The sequence below is a fragment of the Bos taurus genome, chromosome 5 (assembly GCF_002263795.3).
Source record: "Bos taurus isolate L1 Dominette 01449 registration number 42190680 breed Hereford chromosome 5, ARS-UCD2.0, whole genome shotgun sequence".
NCBI lineage: Eukaryota > Metazoa > Chordata > Mammalia > Artiodactyla > Bovidae > Bos > Bos taurus.
Window position 1 is genome coordinate 46,521,018 of NC_037332.1, and position 21,602 is coordinate 46,542,619.

General features: G+C 38.7%; 1 protein-coding gene and 1 long non-coding RNA gene across 3 annotated transcripts in view; one reads left to right on the top strand and one right to left on the bottom strand.

Annotated features, from left to right (window-relative positions):
- Nucleotides 1-8,151, bottom strand: part of CAND1 (cullin associated and neddylation dissociated 1) — a 34,305-nt gene extending 26,154 nt beyond the window's left edge. The window contains 1 exon segment of one of the 2 annotated variants that reach the window (NM_001101173.1): nt 7,783-8,151. In NM_001101173.1, the coding sequence (NP_001094643.1) occupies nt 7,783-7,850 (68 nt within the window). In that variant the 5' untranslated portion in view covers nt 7,851-8,151. 2 annotated transcript variants of the gene reach the window in all.
- A 220-nt stretch (nt 8,152-8,371) lies between these two features.
- On the top strand, nt 8,372-21,237 carry LOC100848339 (uncharacterized). Its single transcript, XR_234564.5, has 2 exons — nt 8,372-8,456; nt 20,517-21,237. It is a non-coding gene; the product is annotated as an uncharacterized lncRNA (long non-coding RNA).
- Nucleotides 21,238-21,602: the final 365 nt, after the last annotated feature.

A 21,602-nucleotide genomic window follows, 5' to 3' on the forward strand; every position in this document is an offset into this window, starting at 1 on the left:
TTTAAAATCATGTAACAGTCCGGAAAGTTAAAAAGAAAAAAACAACTAAATAGAACCATGCACGCACTTCTACACGCAAAGCACGAAAAGCATCTTCACCAATTATTTTACTTAGATAAAATCCATTAGACAGGCGTATCAGTTAGGAACCTCTAAGAATCTCTGAAATGTTAATCATACAGTTGAAGAGAAAACACAGTGATCATCAATTTAAATTTAAAAAAGCATATCATCCCAATAAAAAGTTATTTTATAGTTCTGAAGAAACTACGGGTACAAAGATCCCTTCCTTTATTTACCATTTATTTATTCACTGCCTGTTATGCTACAAAGGCTGGATTATGAGCAAAGGACCCTCAGAGAACTTATACTCTAATAAAGAAATTTATTGATTTCAAAAATCTATAATTAACAGTTAAACATTTTTAAAAACTGAAGTGAGCATCAGCAAAATTAGCAATAGATAATATTTTTAAAAATCAGAAAACTAGATTGCGATAGTAAGAATTACGTTTTAATTGTGACCCTAAAACCAGAAAGTTCCCTCTGTTAATGTGTTAAAAAGTTTGCACTATAAATCTGAAAAAGAAGTAGTTTGACCAGTTTGAAAGCTGTCCATGGCAGACTGAGAAGCCAATTTGTAAAATGTCTCTTACGCATTTATTGCTTTAGCTATGGCACGAAGGGCTGAAATGATAAACTTAGATCCAGTCCCTTCCTTTGAACTTTTCATCTCACATGGCAGACAAACAGGTAACTTGGACAAATCTCACACAAACTTTTAAAAATACTCAAGGGTGTGCGGCAATGACCACACCAAAGAATTGACAGTTTGGATTTCAAAGGTTTAAGAGGGGTTTCCATGGAGAAAGCTGGTTTGGGATTTTTAAATCTGTGTGCATGGTGGTGGTGCTGGGGAGGAGCATAGCACCCCAGATGAGAAGCAATTCAGTGTGTCTGAGACACAGGGAAACCTAACGGGAAGATGGAAATCCAGGCTGAGGTTAAGATGGGACAGGCTGTACATACTCATTCCCTATGTCCTGAGAACCTTCTGTCAGGTACTATGCTAGGTGCTATGGAGACAAGGGCTAGCAAAAGCAAACACAGGTGCTTCCTGCTACCTTGAAGTTAACGTAACAATCGAATGGAGGCATAATAATTTTTTTTAAACTACATATATGAGTACTTATCATATGTAGTTATGAACTGAGATAAATGCTATGAAGGAAAGGAACATGATACAAAGACAATGGGCTAACAAAATAACATGAGCTAGACTGGAAAGAAAGTTGTGTATCAGAAAAGACTAAGGTCCTAAACACGAATAGGAACTGTGTATGGGGAGTGGGGAGGTTATAACCAAGTAAGCAAGGGCCAAAAGATCAGAGAAGTCTGAAGACCTTAGCAAGATTTTAGTCTGTATTGTAAAAGTGATGGGAAGCTACTGAAAAGCATTTGAGGTAGAAATGAAGAGTAAGTGGAATGATCAGATTAACATTTTCCAAGTATTACTCTAGTTACACTGTGGAAAATAGTTTGAAGAGAATCAAACTTCATTTAGCAGACCGAATGGAGAACAGTAAGGAGAGCTGCTGCAGCGGTCTAGGTGAGAAATGATGGTAACTAGAATTAGAGTTATGACAGTCAATGGAGATGGAAAAATGGACATAGAGCCAATTCTCATTAGCAAAGTAAAATGTGTTGTAACCCCCAAATCAATTCTCCAATGCTTTCATGTCATTTGCAGACATGTGAAGAACCACGAAACATTTGAAGCACCCGAAGTACGCATCCGCACACACTCTCAGCTGACACTGTCCAAGGTAATGGTCTGCCTTACTTCGCCTCTCATATGTAAACAAGCATCCTCCTCTCAGTCTATCTGGTGCCATTTTTTTTTTTTTTGCATGTCTGTGCTTTTTGTTGGTAATTTTGCTGTTTAGAATGACCCCTCCAGGTGCAGTGCTGAAGCGCTATCTACTGTCCCTGATAGCACACAAGAGGGTCATGATGTGTCTTCCAGAAGAAATACATATTAGACATGTAACTACTGTAGAACAACAAACAACCCTATTTGAGACTTACAAGATTAAAAATTAACAGGCTTTTGAAATGGATTAGATATGGGAGTAGTAAAGCATGAGTTAAGTACAAAGAAATAGGAGGGAAAACACAGGATTCTGGTGTTACAGTGGGTATGTATCCTGTCCAGTCTTAATGTTACTGAATAACCACTGTCACACATTAGATGGTTCAATCACTCATCTTACATCAGAGGGAGAGAGAATTAACAAGCCTAGTTCCACTACAGACTACACTCAATGGCCACTCCTCTGATCCTAATCAACAAAATCCCAGCAAAAGTATAGCCGTCACCATCATGAATTACTGCCCTGAAGACCAACTTCATCTGCTCTTGGCCAAAGAAAATGAAGATTTGGGGGGAGGGGAGAGATGCTGAGAAAGGGGGCCTAGTAGCCTCTACAGTCCAGGAACTGTTCTGAGGTTCATACCTAAACTTCAATTACAATATCCAAAAGAATAATCCAAACAGATCAACAGATCTTATCTTACAGTGAAAGGATATTGTTTTCCTATATATAATCACACAGAACATCCATTTCAGGTAAGTTCACTTAGCAACACAAAACACCAAACATCCTCCTAACTAAAAGAGTGACTGCAACTTCTGCTTTACAATAGCTGTTCCCTTGCTTTACCATGCCTCCTTATAACATTTATTAAGATGTCAAGTGATCGAATTGCCCCTTTCTGACAACATCCACTCTAAAGCAAACAAACCCCTGCCTCCTTAGACCTTCCCAAAATTATCCAAATAGGTACTAACAACCTCTTACTGAGACAAATGGTAACAAACCCAACCTGTGGGAGGGATACCTATACATATGAAAATTTCAAGAAGGAAAAAATGGTAAACAGTGTTTACATACAAAATAAAAGAGCAAAGAAACCACCCACTAAGTTACCTGGAGACTGTTAGCGATTTGAGGGAGAGTAATTTCAGTCAGCTTAGGTGGGCAACCTCTCCTGAGTTTATCTCATCTATGGGAATTAGTGCAGAAGGCAATGATCAGCTGTGATATTTAGGAAGAAAATTCTAATGGAAGAACTACCAACATACTGCATTAAAGAGGCCTGAGATAAGGAGACTAATTTGAGAAATACTCATCAGGGAACTAAAGTAAAGAAGAAAGGGTGATATCAAGGGTTCCAACTGGGACATTTGGTGGATGGTAACATTAACAAGAAAAAATAAGTTTTAAGGTGGGAGAGGAGGAAGTTGTTAACAAGCAGACTTCTATGGGAGTCCCAGGTGGATTAACCTACAGGCAGTGGCATCTCATTTACTCAAATATTTTGGTGCTACCATCATTAGAAACTGTGCCAAGGCTCTGCACAAAAAGTTATAAGCTAGACAGTCAGAGACTGCAACTTAACACACTTGGCTTATTCTACTGAACTGAAAGTTCCCGGAGGAGTAAACTTATTCACCGTAAATAAATCCAATGCGGAGAGGCAGAAATAATGGTAGAAAGATACACTGTGAAAACCACAGTGAGTGGTTTTCACAACACTTCTAATACACAAACACAATTTTAAATTTTACCCTTGCTTCCAACAAAGATTTAAAGGCTATTGGCAAACTGCATTTCCCAATGAACAAATTACCTTTCAAAGATTTCATACACACCCCACCGCTATCTCACTTTTTCTCATTTCTTCTCTTAGTCATGAATCAACTTGGGACAGTCTTAGTATTGTTCATGTAAATAAAACTACTTTTTAGCCATCTTTCTTCTTCCCAGTGTCCTCAATGAGGTCCCTTTCTCCTCTTTTTCAGTGGTGAGACCTAACTATTGCTGATTATGAGTGTTAGCAGTACCTGCATCCACACCTCCCTCCAAATCACATTAAGTGAAATCACGTAAATCACTGCCATCAACAGGCACAGTACTTAGAAAATGCTCAGAAGTCACCTTCTTAAATCTACAAATCTATTTCTTCTGATCAAATCTACTTTTCTTCAAACACAAGCAGAAGAGCCTCTCCTGTTGTAACAGCTGTCATTCAGTTGCTCAGTTATGTTTGATCTTTGTGACATCATGGACTGCAGCACACCAGGCTTCCCTGTCCTTTACTATCTCCTGGAGTTTGCTCAAACTCATGTCCACTGAGTCAGTCATGCTATCCAACCATCTCATCCTTTGCTGCCCCCTTCTCCTCCTGCCCTCAATCTTCCCCTAACCCATTACTGTAAATGCCCACACAGTACTTTCAGCTATTATAGGACCTGTAAGGTCCCTTTCAACTCTGAAAGCTGATGATTCCATAACAGGCCTAATATTTTTATTAGCATCTTAAACAGTTTTCAAGAGCAAATGTTTTCCAATAGTCAAAATATATAAATTAATTTGGTGACAAACCATTATCAAGCTGGGAAATTCTACAACGCAGTGAATTAAGATCGCATCAAATAATTTGGGTAGATTTTGCAATGATTTCTTAAAGAAACTTTCCCAATCCTTATGTTTTTTTTTTCTTAACTCTGGAAATCAACTAAAACAAGTTATCTATTGAGAACTCCCAGGACCAAGGCCCTAAATTAAGTGGAGGATTCAGTTCAATAAGAAAAGGTCCCTGCCATGTCTAACAAGATTATTTATACTCTCTCCCTGAGTGGTGCTTTGTAGAGAATGCTCTCACACCTGTACTCATATTCTCTTCAAGACCTAACTCAGATCACACCTTGCACGTGAATCTCCTTGCTTTCATGTTCTCTGCCACTTAGGCCTGAAAACTACATACAGCCCTGGGTTAATTATCTTTTTACAAATGTCTTAACCATTCAACAAGCATGCAGACAATACTGAAGGCAAGCACTAATCTTCAACTTTTTGGAGTACCTCTTAGGGAATTTAAAGTGTCTTCTAGCACAAAATATTCCACAAGCCTAACTCAGAACTGAAATTTAAGGTCTTATTCGTAATGTCCTCTGGTAAAAACCTTGGTGAAGTAGAGTATGGTAGTTGAGAGTTTATGCCCTGAGGTTATCTGGAAATCCTAGATCTGCTGCTGTCAAACTGCCCTTGGGCAAGCACTTATTGTCAGACTGAAGTTTCCTCAACTGTAACAGAGACTGCTTGTGTCTACTTTATTAAAGTTGTAAGGATCAAGTGTATAAAGTCCACAGTAAGTATTAACTATTATGTACAGAGAGATAAAACAATGATAAAAAAATTCGTTTAGCTTTTGATTCCCTGGAATGCTTTAATTCAGTTGGTGGTGAAGTACATGAAAATAAAAGCAGAATACCATTAGTTACCTCAACCCACTGAATATTCAGGATTAGTATTTATAAACGAAGCATTTGTTTTATTTGTGCATATTAAAGTTCTCATTCTTTTATCTACAGAATCACCAAGCACCCACTCCAGTGTTCTTGGCTGGAGAACCCCAGGGACGGGGGAGCCTGGTGGGTGCCGTCTATGGGGTCACACAGAGTCGGACACGATTTTTTTTTCCTTTTGGATGTACTGTTTTCTCTTCCCCTTGCACAAGGTAAAGTAGTCTGCATACGTTAAGATTTTCTATAATGTTAATTAATCGCGTCCTCAAGATCCTTCTAGCATTAGGTATTTTAAAACATGTGACTACAACTGTGATATTTCCAGCAAAATAAACAAGTATATAAATTTCTAAAGAGAAATTAGAAAGCATCATTTTAAAATAGAACACATGTATTCAAATACAGAAAAATCTTGTACTTGACTGCAAATGCTGTTTTAATTAATCTCTTACATGTCAGTTACTTAACATACATAGTGCTTTGGTTTCAAAGTCTTGTCTATTACTAAAGGGTGTGAGCGTATTACAGGTCTTAAAAATACAGTTATTAAGAATATCTTTATGACAAATTACTGAAAGGCATTTACTGTTCCTAGGCATATCTTCTATAATATTCACCAACTATTTTTAGAAGATTAATCCTCCAAGCAATGTTTTGATTTATTCAAGCCCAAACTAGTAGATAACCCTTATCGAGTTCCACATTGAGTATTACTCTTCCATATAATTTGTAAAAAACCCTCAAGCATATATGTATTACTTTCTTTTACAAAAAATGTAAGGAGGCTTCGGTCAATAATCACATATGCAGTATTATCACATGACTTGATTTCTGTATTTTCAGTGGCTTGCACTGAAAGCAAGCAAAGCTCCAAAGGGAAACAACATTCTAATCCTTTAAGGAACAAACAACTTTTATTTCCCCCAATAATTTTTATTTTCACCCTAAAACTCACAAACCTAAAAATACCCCAAATAATCGTCTCTTCCCAAAACACTAAAATATTTATTATGAGCAACTTTTAACTAATTTTAAAAGTTTTGAATGCAATACTTCAAAACTCCCTAGGTAGCAAAACTTTTTGAAAATCATTCTTGGCTTTGAAGCCACAATACCAAAATGTATTTCATTGGCTATCTTAATATACCAGCATATCAATTTAGCAACACGATTATTACATTTTTCATGATTCTTTAACAAACGGAAAAATTTTCCCCCAGGACCTAAGGTTTGGGTGTGTTTTCAGGTTTTAAAATGTACTGTTCATACGGAAAAAAAAACAACCCTTGGACCAAAATTCAAATTGAAGACTACTTGTTCTTCCCTTTAAAATGCACAGAAAATACAACCACTAGAGAACAAAACAAGTATCAAAAAATATAAAAAATCCGCTTCAGATCGGGAGCTTATTTAAATTTAATTCGTGATGGAATAGAAGGCGGGAAGCAAGGAATGTAGCAATTATTACTGTGCAAAAAAGAAAAGAGAAAAAAATCCAAGATAATCTGTGAAAATATAACAATTCTTCAATATGCATGTGACCAAGGTCTGGAACCAACAGCACAAGTCTCCAGGAACAGAACTTTATAACAAACCTTCATATTCACCGCCCCCATATTAGAAAACTCCTTTCAATAAGATCCATTTGTTCCCAGTACTTGTTTAAGGTTCAGCAATTCACCTTTCTGGCAGTAATTTTGAATAAAAGGAAACAGGACTGAAACCCTGAGTTCCTGCTTGGGTTTTTACCTGCCAAAGAAAAATGACAAGAGATGCTGGCGGGAAAACTCTAAGAGTCAAGTTTCCACCATCCTGGCACCCCCTCCACCTTCTTACCACCTTTACTAAAGGGATAATCCAAAGAAAAAGTTTATAACACAACCCCGAAGACTTGGGAGGAAAAGCAAATCGTTCAAGCAGAATGCACCTAGGCCTGCTCACATCTGCGGTAAAGGAGACGCAGCTGGGACCCCGCGTGGGCAGCAGCAGCAGCTCGGGCCCCACGAGCAGGGAGGCCTAGCGCCTCGGGCAGGCCGGCGAGTAGGCCTGGCCTCCACGTCTCCAAGCCTAGAGTGACTCCCTTGCCCACAGTGGTGCGTGATCTCGCCCCTTCACGCTACCTGGGACGAGAAGTCACGTCCTGGGAGGGCAGAGCATGCGGTGGGGAGACGCAGAAGGGGCCTATGACCGGAGGTGGGCAACGGCCTAGAGGAAATAACGAGGGGAGGGGGTTAGAAGGTGGGCGAGAAAAGGGGCCTGCTGGGATCGGGGAGCGGAGGGTGGCCTGGAGGCGTCGGGAAAGCCGAGGAACCAGTTAAGGCCAAAGGGGTGGGGCAAGGCCTGTGTGAGGGCCGGGGCCGCGGATCGGGGACGCCCGCCGAGGCGGACTGAGGGTCGGATTTCGGCCTCACCTGAAGTCCTTGTCGCTGGATGTCATTTTTTCCAGCAAATTGGAGATGTGGTACGAGGCGCTCGCCATGTTGACGGCCTCAATCCCGCCCGCCGGCGTTGCTGGTGCTGCTGCCCGCCGCCGCTGGGGCTCCTCCTCTCGCTCGCGGCAGCTCCCGCTTCCAGGGTCGCAGCGCGACGCAGACGCTGACTAGGGAGGCGCCTCGACAGGCTGCCCCCTCCCCGGCAAGGCGTGGGCCTGTCCCGGGGGAAGCAGAGGCTAAGGAGCCGGCCTAACGACGGCGCTGCTCGCCGGAGAACGGGCTCATGAGCAGCGTGGAGTACAGCAGGGCCTCTCCGAAGAGTTGGACACTCCACTCCCTCCGCACTCGTTCCCTAGGGCAAGAGGCCAAAACCCGCCTCCTTCGCTCCGGGGGCGGGCACGGTAGACGCGGGACGCTACGGAAAGCTAAGGTCAGGGTTCACGGAGGTCTCCCCACGCACGCTGTGGAGACGCCAGATAAAGGGCAATCCTGTTGGCTGAGGCCCATGTCAATCTACACGTGACCCGCCCTTCAGAGGCCTGCCTACAACCAAAGGAGCTGATCTCGCGAGACTTAAAAGCGACGGTTAAAGGACCGGGTGGCCGGTGGGATGAGGATGTCTTCATCCGAAAAATCTTGTTTCCTGTATGACAGTAAGAAAAAAAGTTTACGATTTTTAAGGCGCACAAGGCCTGGGAATAAAACTAATTAACAGGTTAGCCTGGGGCACCAACAGAATAATTATTAGAAGGAGCTTTCGTCTGGAATCGGACGCGGGGCCTACATCGCCTTAAACACGATGGTGTAATGTTGCCACGTGAAAACCACAAACCCCAGAATTCAGTCGGCATGTTATACTGGGTTGGGGTATGATTGGCTGAAGAAATTTGTAGCTTCCTTATTGGCTCCCGTGTGAGGAGTGAATGCTGGGATTTGTAGTCTGGCAAGGCAGCCGTGCTGGCTAAAACCTTTGGAGCGCGGGGGGCGAGGTTGCTGCTGCAGATTCGAATTTTCTCGTACAGTTGTTTTTGGTGTTATGGGATGTATGCAGAGCTAGGCTGCTGCGGTCTGGGCAGGCGCATTGCGGCTGAGTTGATGTGCTTGGCAGAGGCCTAGTAGCGACTTCTAGCACTAATCCAGGAATGGGATAGTTGCCTCATTCTCAGAAAGCAACCAGTGCTTCTGCTGGGTCTCTGGACGTGCATTGAAGAACCAGACCCCTAAAGCTAGAAGGACGTAATAAAACCAACGACCATTACCGATGACTGTATTCGGGGCTTACTCCTTTTGTTTAGAATTACTAAACAGTTACCCTCTGTGTGCAGCATTTGTGGAATTGACAATCCTGCAGCTATTTCATTGTTCCTTAAAACAGACAGCAATCGGGTATCAGATACCAAATCACTTGCGAAGGTGGCCAAGTTTTTATCGCCTTCATTCGAGTTGAAGCTAGCTAAAAGGCCTTCCTACAAAAAAGAGAGAGAAAGCCTAGTTAAGAGACGAGGAAAATTCAGTCTCAATCTGTTATTGCTCCTGTTGGGAGAAAAAAATGGCTTCTTCCAAGTGTTAAATCTCAACATTTCTCTACCGTTCTTTGCTATATCACCAAATGTTAATTTAGTGTCTTAGAAAAGACAGACATAGTTATAGGCAATAACAAAATAGATAAAACATTATCTGTTCTCATCATTCACATTTAAATGTCATCTCATTACTTGTTTACCAGTTTGTATTCTTTAATACTGTTTTCCTCCGCAGTAGTACCATATCTCTTCCCTTATTTTACCCAAGTCTGCTGGTCCATGAGTACTTAAGCCATAATTCCTTTCTGCTCTAAACAACCTTTTTAGAGTATTTAATATAAACTATACACACACCACACATCACACACAAGCTACTCATTTAACTTGTGTGAACCCCAAGGCCTAAAATCTCAATAATTTAGTGATAACCCCCCTTTTTTTAGCCCGAATCTAATAAGTCTAGTAAATCTAATAAGTCATATATCTGCCTTTTGTGTGTATAAATTCTTTCATTTACCAATTTACAACTGAACTATAATATTTGTAGTAAGACAGCTTAAATTTAAATTCTGTTTACTGCTACTTATTAACTGTCTTAGGCAATTCATTTTAAGCTCTCTGAGCCTCTGTTTCTTCAATGGTGACACAATGATGGACAGACTATTTCTCCATGAGGCTGGTTTAAGAGTCAAATGAGCCATTGTCTTAGTCTGCCAGAATTGCCATAACAAAATTGGGTGACTTAAACAAGAGAAATTTATTTTCGCAACAGTTGCAGAGGCTGTAAGTCCAAGGTCAGTGAGCCAATAAGGTTGGTTTCTCCTGAGGCTTTGACTTGTAGACAGCCACCTTTTCACTGTGGCCTCACCTAGCCTTTTCTCTGTGCACCCACATCCTCCTATCTCTTTGTCATATGGACACGAATCGTAGGGCCCCAACCTTAATTGTGTCTTCATTTAACCTTAATTACCTCTTTAAATGCCCTGTCTCCAAATACTGTCATACTGGAGGTTAGGGCTTCAACATATGAATTTGAAGAGGAGGGGCAGAATTCAGTCCGTAGAAATATCCCATATAAAGTGTTCAGCACATTGTCTGAACATAATAATAGCTTTTTTTTTGCACTTGCAAAGGTCATGCAAAGAATCTTATAAAAGTTGACTATTATTATTACTATATTCTCTGTCTTGTCCCTATCCCAAACCATCCTACATAACCAGTTTAGGGTTTGCCAAAACTTTGTTTTTGTGTTGCTCCTCACCAATTTTCTAAGTTCCCTGGGTCTCTGCTACTGAATAAAGTCCAAATGTTTGCAATCAGTGACTTCCTTCATCTGTCCCTAATCCTTTCTGATCTTTCTCCTTCTATTATAATATAGGAATTGCTCAGGAATTCTGCTTTTTAAGTATGAGAGACACAGAGAGGTTAAGAAACTTGCCAGAGATAGCAGTGAAGAGCAATCAGGATTAAAACTCAGGCAGTGTTGCTTCAGAACCCATGCCTCCAAACGTCTATACTGGAATGCCTCTCACCTCCCCTGTCTCCCTTTCTAAGATCTTGAACCAATCATGTTTATATGCTAGCCTCCAACTACAGTGTAAGTTCCTTAGAGTTTATACCAAGTTTAAATCACTTCTGCTCCGTTCAAGTTCTTATCCTGTGACAAATTCATAGTAGGCACTCAATAGTACTTAATTTTATTTTGTATTCTTGACCACTTAGAGGTTTGATTTGTATGTCACTGAGTATAGTTTGTCACTCAATAGTGGGAAAATGTTTTTCTTTAAGAATCTGTAAATGCTAAATTAATGATAAGTGCAAAAGAAAATAAGTCTAGATAAGGCTATCTTCTTAGAATTTTCTTCTTGGTTAGTGGTTATAATGCAAAACTGAGGCAAGAAATTTGATTTTTAAATAAATGGGGTCTTTCTAGCTGTTGGGAGGTTCTTCAAATATAAACCAGTAGTTTAGCTTGTTTCTCATTTATTGAGTGTCTACACTGTGCCAGACATACCCTCCTGTCTATATCAGGACCACCTTGGGAAGAGAGGATTCAAGGAGAAATGTGGTTATTAGTTTACAGAGTGATGGGTCTTTCCTCCTCTTCCCACTCAAAAATAAAAAAAGAAAAAGAAAAACCCAAACAAGAAAACAAACAAAAGAAACCCACTCAGAGAAAATGAGTCTCTCTGTATGAAGAGGACTTGGAAAGCTTTGAGGTTTGCCCAAGGTGTTATTCCAGGTGAAGGAAAATATTTGACAGAGTGCATCAGAAAGCAGTAATCGGAAAACAAAACAAGAAACAGTTCATATAGGTACCCCAAAGCTTCAGATTATTCATCCTTTGGTTGGCCACCTATTAATCTATACCTATTTGAGGAGGGCAGAAGAGAAATGGAAGCTAGAGAGGGATATTGCGTTATAGCAGCTGTATTCCCTCTTATTTTTAAAGATACCCATCAAGGGTGGGTGGCAGTCACCCCTTATAGGAAGTGACTTTGTTACCATTATCCTTCTAGTGCCCTCCATTTAGTGCGTCAAGGATGCATGGGTCTCCAGTGGGCAAACTAAACAACTCCCTCCAAAGTATTGGTAAGTTGGCTTGAGTGCCCTCTCTCTGCCATATGAAGACACAGAAAGAAGGTAGTCACCTGCAAGCTAGAAAGAGAGCTCTATGGAATTTTGTTATGGTAGCCCTAGCTGACAAATAAAAGTCTGCAGCCACCTGATATATTCAAGCATAGAATTTCTTAAGGTCCTGCCTATTACCATCTCAAGGGAAAGAGTACCATAAAACATATTTTGGTAATCATTGTTCCATTGCTAATTATTTTTCTGAACTGAATGCTGAACTGGTGATATAGAAGAAGAGAGTCTTGGTAGAGAGTAAGTTTAGTTGATATTTATCTTAGTACAGCCTTATGCCAAGTAAATGTGAACTGTACTTACATCATACATTTGCTGTAAATTGAGTTCTGTACTTCTTACATTTACTGTAAACTGAGTTAAAGGAACTAAGGAAAAAAGAGCTATTTTTTCAACTAGTTATTAATTTTTGAAATATAATTGTTGAATGTCAAAGCTGATATGTTAATAAGGGAGGTAAAGGGCAGTTCTGATTTGTGTTTCAGTATAGACAGCTTTGCACACAAATGAACAGGTACAAAATGCTTCCTATTAGAGATCATTTGTCAGTACTGAATTCAACTTAGGTGCAAAAGGAAGTAAATGCTATACAACACTTAAGATTTATTTCTATTTGATTGAAAACACCCCAAAAACTAGAGTTTTTCCTATAATCTACTGTCTTCTATATAACTGATAGAAGTTCTTAATTTTTAGTGACACTGTAGATCAAATTTAATTGTCATTCTGTGAAGGAATTACTTTTTTAGAGATAGAAATATATTTGCATTATGTTAGATAAAATCACAAAGATTAAGTCACAAAGTTTCTTCACTTGGAATATCTTCCATTTCTTTTTCACTTTTGACTTTTATAGTAATATTGACTATCATCTGGCATTTTAAAATTATAACATTTTCTGATATGAACTGTCCAGGATTTTCAGACAACTAAAAATAGAACTTTATAAATGTAAAGCTGGTTATCAGTTGTGGCAGAAGGATACAGAAGAAAGGGCTAGAATTCAGCAAATGCTGCATTTTGCTATAAATACAGATATTTGCTGACGATGACTTGTCCTGTTACTTTAAAAGGTAATCTGCTTACTACCAAGTGAAAGTTGTAATTTGAGGAGGGGGAAAGGTGTGAAAGACTAATGAGAAATCATGAGCCCACAGAATCAGGGATTGGAAAAAAATCAGAAAAAATAAAATTGAGGCAGGGGAAAATTACTAATTTTAGTGAAAACAAATTTAATGAAGTGGTACTGAGATTCTCTCAGCAATGAATATTTATACAATGAAATTAGTCCATTATTATTACTTATACTATTAGATAAAATGGTAAAAATATCACCTTCTAGAAAAACTGCCAATCATAAAATACATTTTTTGTTTTTTTCATTTTGGAAAATACAGACTTTTCTGTGTGACCAAGTAAACTCTCTTTGTACTTCATGGAGAAGGCAATAAAATTTTTCATCAATTTGTAAGTGTGAGAGCTTTGTTATAATGGATGTAGTTATTTAACATTTAAGATATGGTGCAACCTAGAAGTGGTTTAGAAGAAAATGTTTATTGATTGAGGCAAACTATTACTTTTAACAGTATAATCAAACTTAACACAGGAAAAAAATATTTGCAGAACATTTATTTGACAAAGGACTTGTATTTAGAACTCATATAACTCCATAATAAGACAGAAATCTATGCTTAAAAATAAGCGAAAGATTTGAAAGACACTTCACTGAAGAAGCTACAGGATGACAAATAAATGAAAAGGTGCTCAATATCATTAGTATCAGGGAAAGATAAAGCTACATGAGACATCATTACATATTTATCAGAATAGTTAAAATCAAAAAGAGTGATCTTACCAAGTGTTGGCGAGGATATGGCAGAACAGGAACTCATGCACTGCTGGTATAGAACAGTTTGTCAGTTTCTTAAAAGCTAAAATAATCTACATATAACTCAGGTATTCCATTCCAGCTGTCTACCCAAAAGAAATGAAAGCATATGTCTACACAAAGACAAGAACATGATTTTTTCTTACCAGATTTATTTGTCATGCCAGACTGGAAACAACCCAAATATTTGTCAACAAGAGAACAGATAAGCACATTGTAATGTATCCATACAGTGAAATACGTCCTTGAGATAAAGATGAGCAAAATATTAATACATACTCATGGATGAGTCCCTGAATCATCATTCTGAGTGCAATAAGTCAGAGAAAAAAATATACATAATCTATGAGTCTATTTTTGTATAATTTTAGAAATTGAAAGCCAATCTGTAGAGCCACAGAGCAGATCAGTGGTTGCCTAGGAATGAGAGTGGAAACAGGGACAGATTATTAAGGGTTCCAGGACAGTCTTGGAATTGATGAAAATGTTTTTTAATTGCAGTAATGATTTCACATGTGTATACATATGTCAGAACTCATCAAAGCATGCACTTTAAATGTATGTTTATCAAATGTCAATTACATCTCAGTAAAGATGCAAAAATAATGATAAAGACAGAAACCAAGTTATTTAAAAACAAACATATATAGAATACAAGAGTCAAAGTAATTTTAGTCTTCTTTCATGAATGTTTTCAGAAGACAATGTTTGACTTGAGGCATCAGAAAAATAACAGTATTATCATGACGAAAAGCAAGAGATTTTTGCTCCAGGGGAGCAGCAAGGAATTGTATAAAAAGAGTATATATTTTATATATAAACTATAGATAGATACTACCTATAGTTTTATACATTTTATTTACTATATTTATGACAAAGATGTTTATGTGCTAATGCTTCACTTAAAATTACTTAGTATAGTCTCCCAAGGCAACAGAAGTAGAAACAAAAATAAACAAATGAAACCTAATCAAACTTACAAACTATTGTACAGCAAAGGAAACCATAAACAAAATGAAAAGGCACCCTATAGATTGGGAGAAAATATTTGCAAATGGTGCAACTGAGAAGGGCTTAATTTCCAAAATATACAAACAGGTCATACCGTTCAACAATAACAAAAACTACCCAATCGAAAAATGGATAGGAGATCTACATAGACACTTTTCCAAAGAAGACCTACAGGTTGCCAATAGGCAAAAGAAAAGATGCTCAACACTGCTAATTATTAGAGAAATGCAAATCAAAATTACAATGAGGTATCACCTCAAAACAGTCAGAACAGGCATCATTAAAATGTCTACAGATAACAAATACTCCAGAGGGTGTGGAAAAAAGGGAACCCTCCTATACTGTTGGTAGGAATGTAAATTGGTGAAGCCACTATGGAAACATTATCAAAGTTCCTACCACAATATTGTAAAGTAATTAGCCTCCAATTAAAATTTTAAAAAATTAAAAAAAACTATAGCGTTTCCGTGTGTGTGAAAGTTGCTCAGTTGTGTCTGACTCTTTGCGGCCCCTTGAACTATACAGTCCATGGAATTCTCCGGGCCAGAATACTGGAGTGGGTAGCCTTTCCCTTCTCCAGGGGATCTTCCTAACCTAGGGATCAAACCCAGGTCTCCCAAATTGTAGGAGGATTTTTTACCAGCTGAGCCACAAGGGAAGCCAGGAGAGTTGCCATATCATCCAGCAATCCCACTGCTGGGCATATATGTAGAAAAAACTATAACTCAAAAAGATACAGGCATTCCTGTGTTCATAGCAGCACTGTTAAGAATAGCCAAGACACAAGCAATAACCTAAATATCCATTGACAGATGAATGGATAAAGAAGATGTATATACAATGGAATATTACTCAGCCATAAAAAGAATGAAATAATGCCACGTGCAGCAACATGGACGGACCTAGGGAAATAAAGAAAAGACATACTAAGTAAAGACAAATACCACCTGATATCATTTAATTTGGAATCTAGAATATAATGCAAATGAACATCTACAAAACAGAAACAGACTCACAGACGTAGAGAACAAACATGGTTGTCAAGGGGGAGAGGTAGAGGGGGAGAGAGGTGGGGGAGGGATGGATTGGGAGATTGAGGTTAGCAGATGTAAGCTATTATATATAGAGGGAATAAACAACGACCTGCTGTATAGCACGGTGAAGTATATTCCGTGTGTGTGCTTAGTCGCTCAGCTGTGTATGACTCTTTGCAACCCCGTGGACTGTAGCCTACCAGTCTCCTCTGTCCATGGAATTTTTCAGGCAAGAATATTGGTGCGGGTTGCCATTTCCTACTCTAGGGGATCTTCCTGACCCAGGGATCAAATCCACATCTGCATTGGCAGGCAAATCCTTTACCACTAGTGCCACCTGGAAATCCAACTATATTCAATATCCTGTGACAAATCATAATGGAAAAGAATATGAAAAAATCTATATACATATACGTATAATTGAATTACTTTGCTGTACAGAAGAAATTAACACATTCTAAATCAACTATACTTCAATTAAATAGTTAAAAATAACAAATCTATTTATAAGCTATTAGTTTTCTAAACATATAATCAATTATTTTGTCTGTGTTCTACTCCCATATTTCCAATGGTTCTGGCACATTTCTGCTTAGATATTGCACAGTTACATTACATTCAATATGTTATACATATAGCCAGTTGATTCAGAGTGTAGGCTCTAACTCACAAAGACCTAGGCTCAAATCCTGAATATAGCACTGAATCCATCATCTGGACAACTCCTTTAAAATAGAATAATGCTAATAGTACCTAGGGTTGTATGAGATGAATGTAAAATGCTTGGCACAGCTACTTTATAAATAATACCTATTAGTAAAAGCCAAAGTGATTTTTCTCCAAAAAATGAGCCCTCTTGCCTACCACTGCATTTCTTCTCATAAGTCCTACAAATATTCCCAGCTCTTAGATGGAAAATCTTGGGAAAATATTTGAATTTTGTATTTTTCTATATTCATTATCTATATTCCCTTCAACACCAGTTCTTCATTAAAATATCACTTAGATTTCCCTTTCTAATAAATTCCCGATCCAATTAGTCTCTCCAGGCCCTCCTCAGTTTACTACTATATAGCATTCATTAAGCCCTTGCCACACTAGATGCTAGCTGGGTGATTTAGATAAGTTAGTTAACCTCACTAAATTTCAGCTTTCTCCACTGCAAATTGAGGATGACTGTAAAATGCACTTGAAGTGCCTGATAGAAGAGTAATTGCCTGAAAAATGGGAGTTACTTTTACTATTCCCTAGTTCTATTCAATATTTATAATTAATGGTCATTTTAGCTTTTTTGGTTGTCACATCTCGCCATTGCTTCATTGATTTTACAGTTCACAGAATCCTCTAAACATTTCCATACTTGCACTGGACTGTGGTTATTCCACTTGTCACTCCCTCCTCATCTTTCACAGTTAGTGTATTCCAAATGATTCTCAGCTCTGACTGACTTAGAATCAACTGAAATGCCTCTTAACAATACTCAGCCTGCACCCAAAACCAATTAAATAAAAATCCCTAACTCTAATGTGCAACTGGTTTTGAGAACCACAATTTTGTTTTGCTTGTTTGTTTTTGGTTTTATTGTTCATGTTTTGCTTTGTTTTGTTTGGCATTATAAGATTTGCTTTAGGTTCTGAAGATCTTGGAGAAGGGCATGGCAACCCACTCCAGTATTCTTGCCTGGAGAATCTCATGGACAGAGGACCCTGGTGGGCTACAGTCCATGGGGTTGCAAAGAGACACGACTGAAGCGACTTAGCACGCACACACTGAAGATCTTATTTGGATCTTGTCTTTACCATGAGACATTCTAGCTATTCCTTGCAGTTACTGAGTTTCTGCAAATTTAGGTGTCATGCAGCAATACCCTTGACCAAATCATTGGTAAAAAAAGAGAAAGAAATAAGATAATAATATAAATCCTGGAGAATTAATGAATGAATGCTGAATTAATGAGAAATTCATTAATTTCCTTAATTCATTAATCAGCACATCGGAGAATATCATTAATCAAGTACTTTAATTATAAATACACATAAGTGCACTAATGATACCTCTTAATAACTGCAAACATCATCCCTTCTAAATCTTCTACAAATGATATTTGGAGAGAACCTGTCAAAGGACTCTATATTTATGCTGCTGCTGCTGCTGCTGTTACTAAGTCGCTTCAGTCGTGTCCGACTCTGCGACCCCATAGATGGCAGACCCCCGGCTCCCCCATCCCTGGGATTCTCCAAGCAAGAACACTGGAGTAGGTTGCCATTTCCTTCTCCAAAGCATGAGAGTGAAAAGTGAAAGTGAAGTCGCTCAGTCGTGTCCGACTCTTAGCGACCCCATGGACTGCAGCCTACCAGGCTCTTCTGTCCATGGGATTTTCCAGGCAAGAGTACTGGAGTGGGGTGCCATTGCCTTCTCCCTATATATTATAATCCTATCTAAAACTGATATGAGGTTTATCTGGTGTGATTTTCTTAATAAATCTATTATCTTCGTAATCCCAGTTTTCCTTCCTCAGTTCTTAAAGGTTCAACAATTTATTCTAGAGTTTTACTGGGAGTCATAGCAAGCTCTTGATCCCATAGTTTTCAGTCTTTCTCTCTCTTTTTCTTTTTTAGATTTTTAATCTAACCCTATATTTTAAGCACTTTTTCAGTTCTCTCCAAACTCCAAAAGATTACCAATAACTTCCTGGTGGATTGAGATTATATCGTTTGGTATCTTGAGATATTGTTCACCCAAGCCTGGAAATAAACAGGAGCAGATGAGTATTTTTCACTATTTTACTGTGTTAATCTCCATTTCTTCTTATTACCACTAATTTTATTCTTTATAAGTGATGATAAATCTTCATAGAAAAGACAGAAACATAACCCCTTAAGTAGGGGTTAACAGTTAGAGAGTTAAGTAATTGACTTACCTTTCTCTATTCAGTAGCATTGTGCCATTCACCCCAGTGGCATTCTTACACACCATTCTTGTTTCCTTTACTTATAAGGGTCATTTTTCTTGCTGTTAATACTTTTCACAAGCTTCAGAATCTTCTGGGCTTTTAGCCTCACTGACATTTCCATATATTTCTTGCTGCTTCTCAGAATTATTCCTTCCTTCTTGTTCTGAATCTTTCCCTCATATTTCTTTAAATATTTTTTCAAAAGTCTTTTAAATATAAATTCATGTACTCACTGGAGAATTCTCTGTGCATTCATATCTATAATTTTATATTCCTCCCCTTTTCCCTTTCATCACTGTCACTCAGAGGTTGGCAAACTTTTTCTGTAAAGAGATAGACAGTAAATATTTTAGGTTTTCTGGGCCTGCAGTCTCTGTTGTATTTACTCAACTGTGTCATTGCCGCACAAAAGTGGCCATGGAAGATACATAAATAAATGAGTGATTATGATCCGATAGAACAATATTTATGGGCACCTATCTTGGGCTTTTATATACATTTCAGTTTAGCTCAGTTCAGTTCAGTCGCTCAGTCGTGTCTGACTCTTTGCGACCCCATGAATAGCAGCATGCCAGGCCTCCCTATCCATCACCAACTCCCGGAGTTCACTCAGACCCACATCCATCGAGTCAGTGATGCCATCCAGCCATCTCATCCTCTGTTGTCCCCTTCTCCTGCCCTCAATCCCTCCCAGCATCAGAGTCTTTTCCAATGGGTCAACTCTTTGCATGAGGTGGCCAAAGTACTGGAGTTTCAGCTTTAGCATCATTCCTTCCAAAGAACACCCAGGACTGATCTCCTTCAGAATGGACTGGTTGGATCTCCTTGCAGTCCAAGGGACTCTCAAGAGTCTTCTCCAACATCACAGTTCAAAAGCATCAATTCTTCGGCGCTCAGCCTTCTTCACAGTCCGACTCTCACATCCATACATGACCACTGGAAAAACCATAGCCTTGACTAGACGGACCTTTTGTTGGCAAAGTAATGTCTCTGCTTTTGAATATGCTATCTAGGTTGGTCATAACTTTCCTTCCAAGGAGTAAGTGTCTTTTAATTTCATGGCTGCAATCACCATCTGCAGTGATTAATCTTGTATAACCCTAAATCTCTTTTACTGGCTGCTCTCAAACTGGCTTTAACTTTGTTTTGAGCAGAATGTTTTCCACAATATGACAAACAGCTTAGATACCAGGAAAATTCTTTTCCACCATTGTACACAGCCTCTAGAAATATTGTTCTTGAGAAAATGGGATATCTTTTTCAGATGTTGCCTCATCCTGTTCCTAACAATTAAAGACATCCAGATAGTTGCTAATCAGGGGACTTGTAGATTTGAAAGAAAGTACATGTTAGCCTGTACTTGTCCTGTCCAGGCCAACGGTCCACTTATTGGGAACAGGGTGGGTGTGTGCCCTCTGGAGATGATTCAGAACAACCCATGGAGATACAGCCAGAAAGTAGGAGAAATTTGCTTTACATATTTGTATTTAAAAATTCTACTTGTAGAAGTTTTATTATGTGCATCATTTATTAGTATAACAACATGTATACAGTTTGTAAATGAATATATCACCTATGTTGGAGAGATGTGTTCGGGTGTGCAATTAAAAACACTGGCTGGAGGTTAATCATTACACCCCCTTCTTCCCATTTTCCAGATGCAGCATCAGTCCAAGAGAGCCTGGATTACATCATTCCGTGGGCTGTGGGCACTATGCCTGTGCTCCTGTCAGAAGCTGCTGTGGTCCTGAAACGCTGCACAAGGAGAATTTGTGCCTTTTAAATCTTGGGTTCTGGGGATTATGCCAGGGCTGGTTACACAGCAGGAAAAAGCCAGACCCATGATGTCATTCAACATATCTTCTCCCAGAGACTAGATACACTTGTGAGCTAGATTTGGACTTTTATACTTGCTTCATGGGCATAGGTGTTCTGTTTTGCTTTGTTTTGTTTTAAGCCTCAAATTACCCCTTATCCCATGGCCCTGGTTTTAGTAAATGTCCTTGTACGGTTCTGATGTTTCAGCTTGAGGCTGTCGATAACAAACAATAGTAGCTTCATAAGGAACCAAAGTGCACTGCTGTTGTTTACTGACTCATTTTGCATCTCACAGAAAATGTAATGGATGATAGTGACAGGCTGCTTTTACCTGCCATAGCTCCAGAAGAGGAGGACTTTAATCTCAGCTGTAGAAACTGTTAGTTAGCTCTTCCTGTGGAAACTCCAGACCCCCACCATCACTGCCACGCCTCCCCCACCTTCCTCATCCACCCTTTAGCCCCCCCAAAATAGGTTGTTAATGAGAGAGCCTCTCAATTAGGGGAATGAAGAATGCTCTGGTTGATTTTTTTTTTCTGGAATAAATTTGAGTTAATCTAAGAAAAATGCTTTTTAACCATTTATATTAAAAATGACTTCAATAAACCTGACCAAGGAGGTGAAAGATTTATATACTGAGAACTATAAAACATTAATAAAGGATATTGAAGGCGATTTAAAGAAATGGGAAAATATCCCATGTTGTTGAATTAGAGGAATTAAAATGTCAAAATGACCGTACTATACAAGGAAATCTACAGATTCAGTGCAATCCCTATCAAATTACCCATTACATTTTTCAGAGAACTAGAGCAAATAATTCAATTTATATGGAACCATAAAAGACCCAGAATTGTAAAACAATCCTGAGGAAAAAGAACAAAGCAGGAGGCATAACCCTCCCACACTTCAGACAATACTACCAA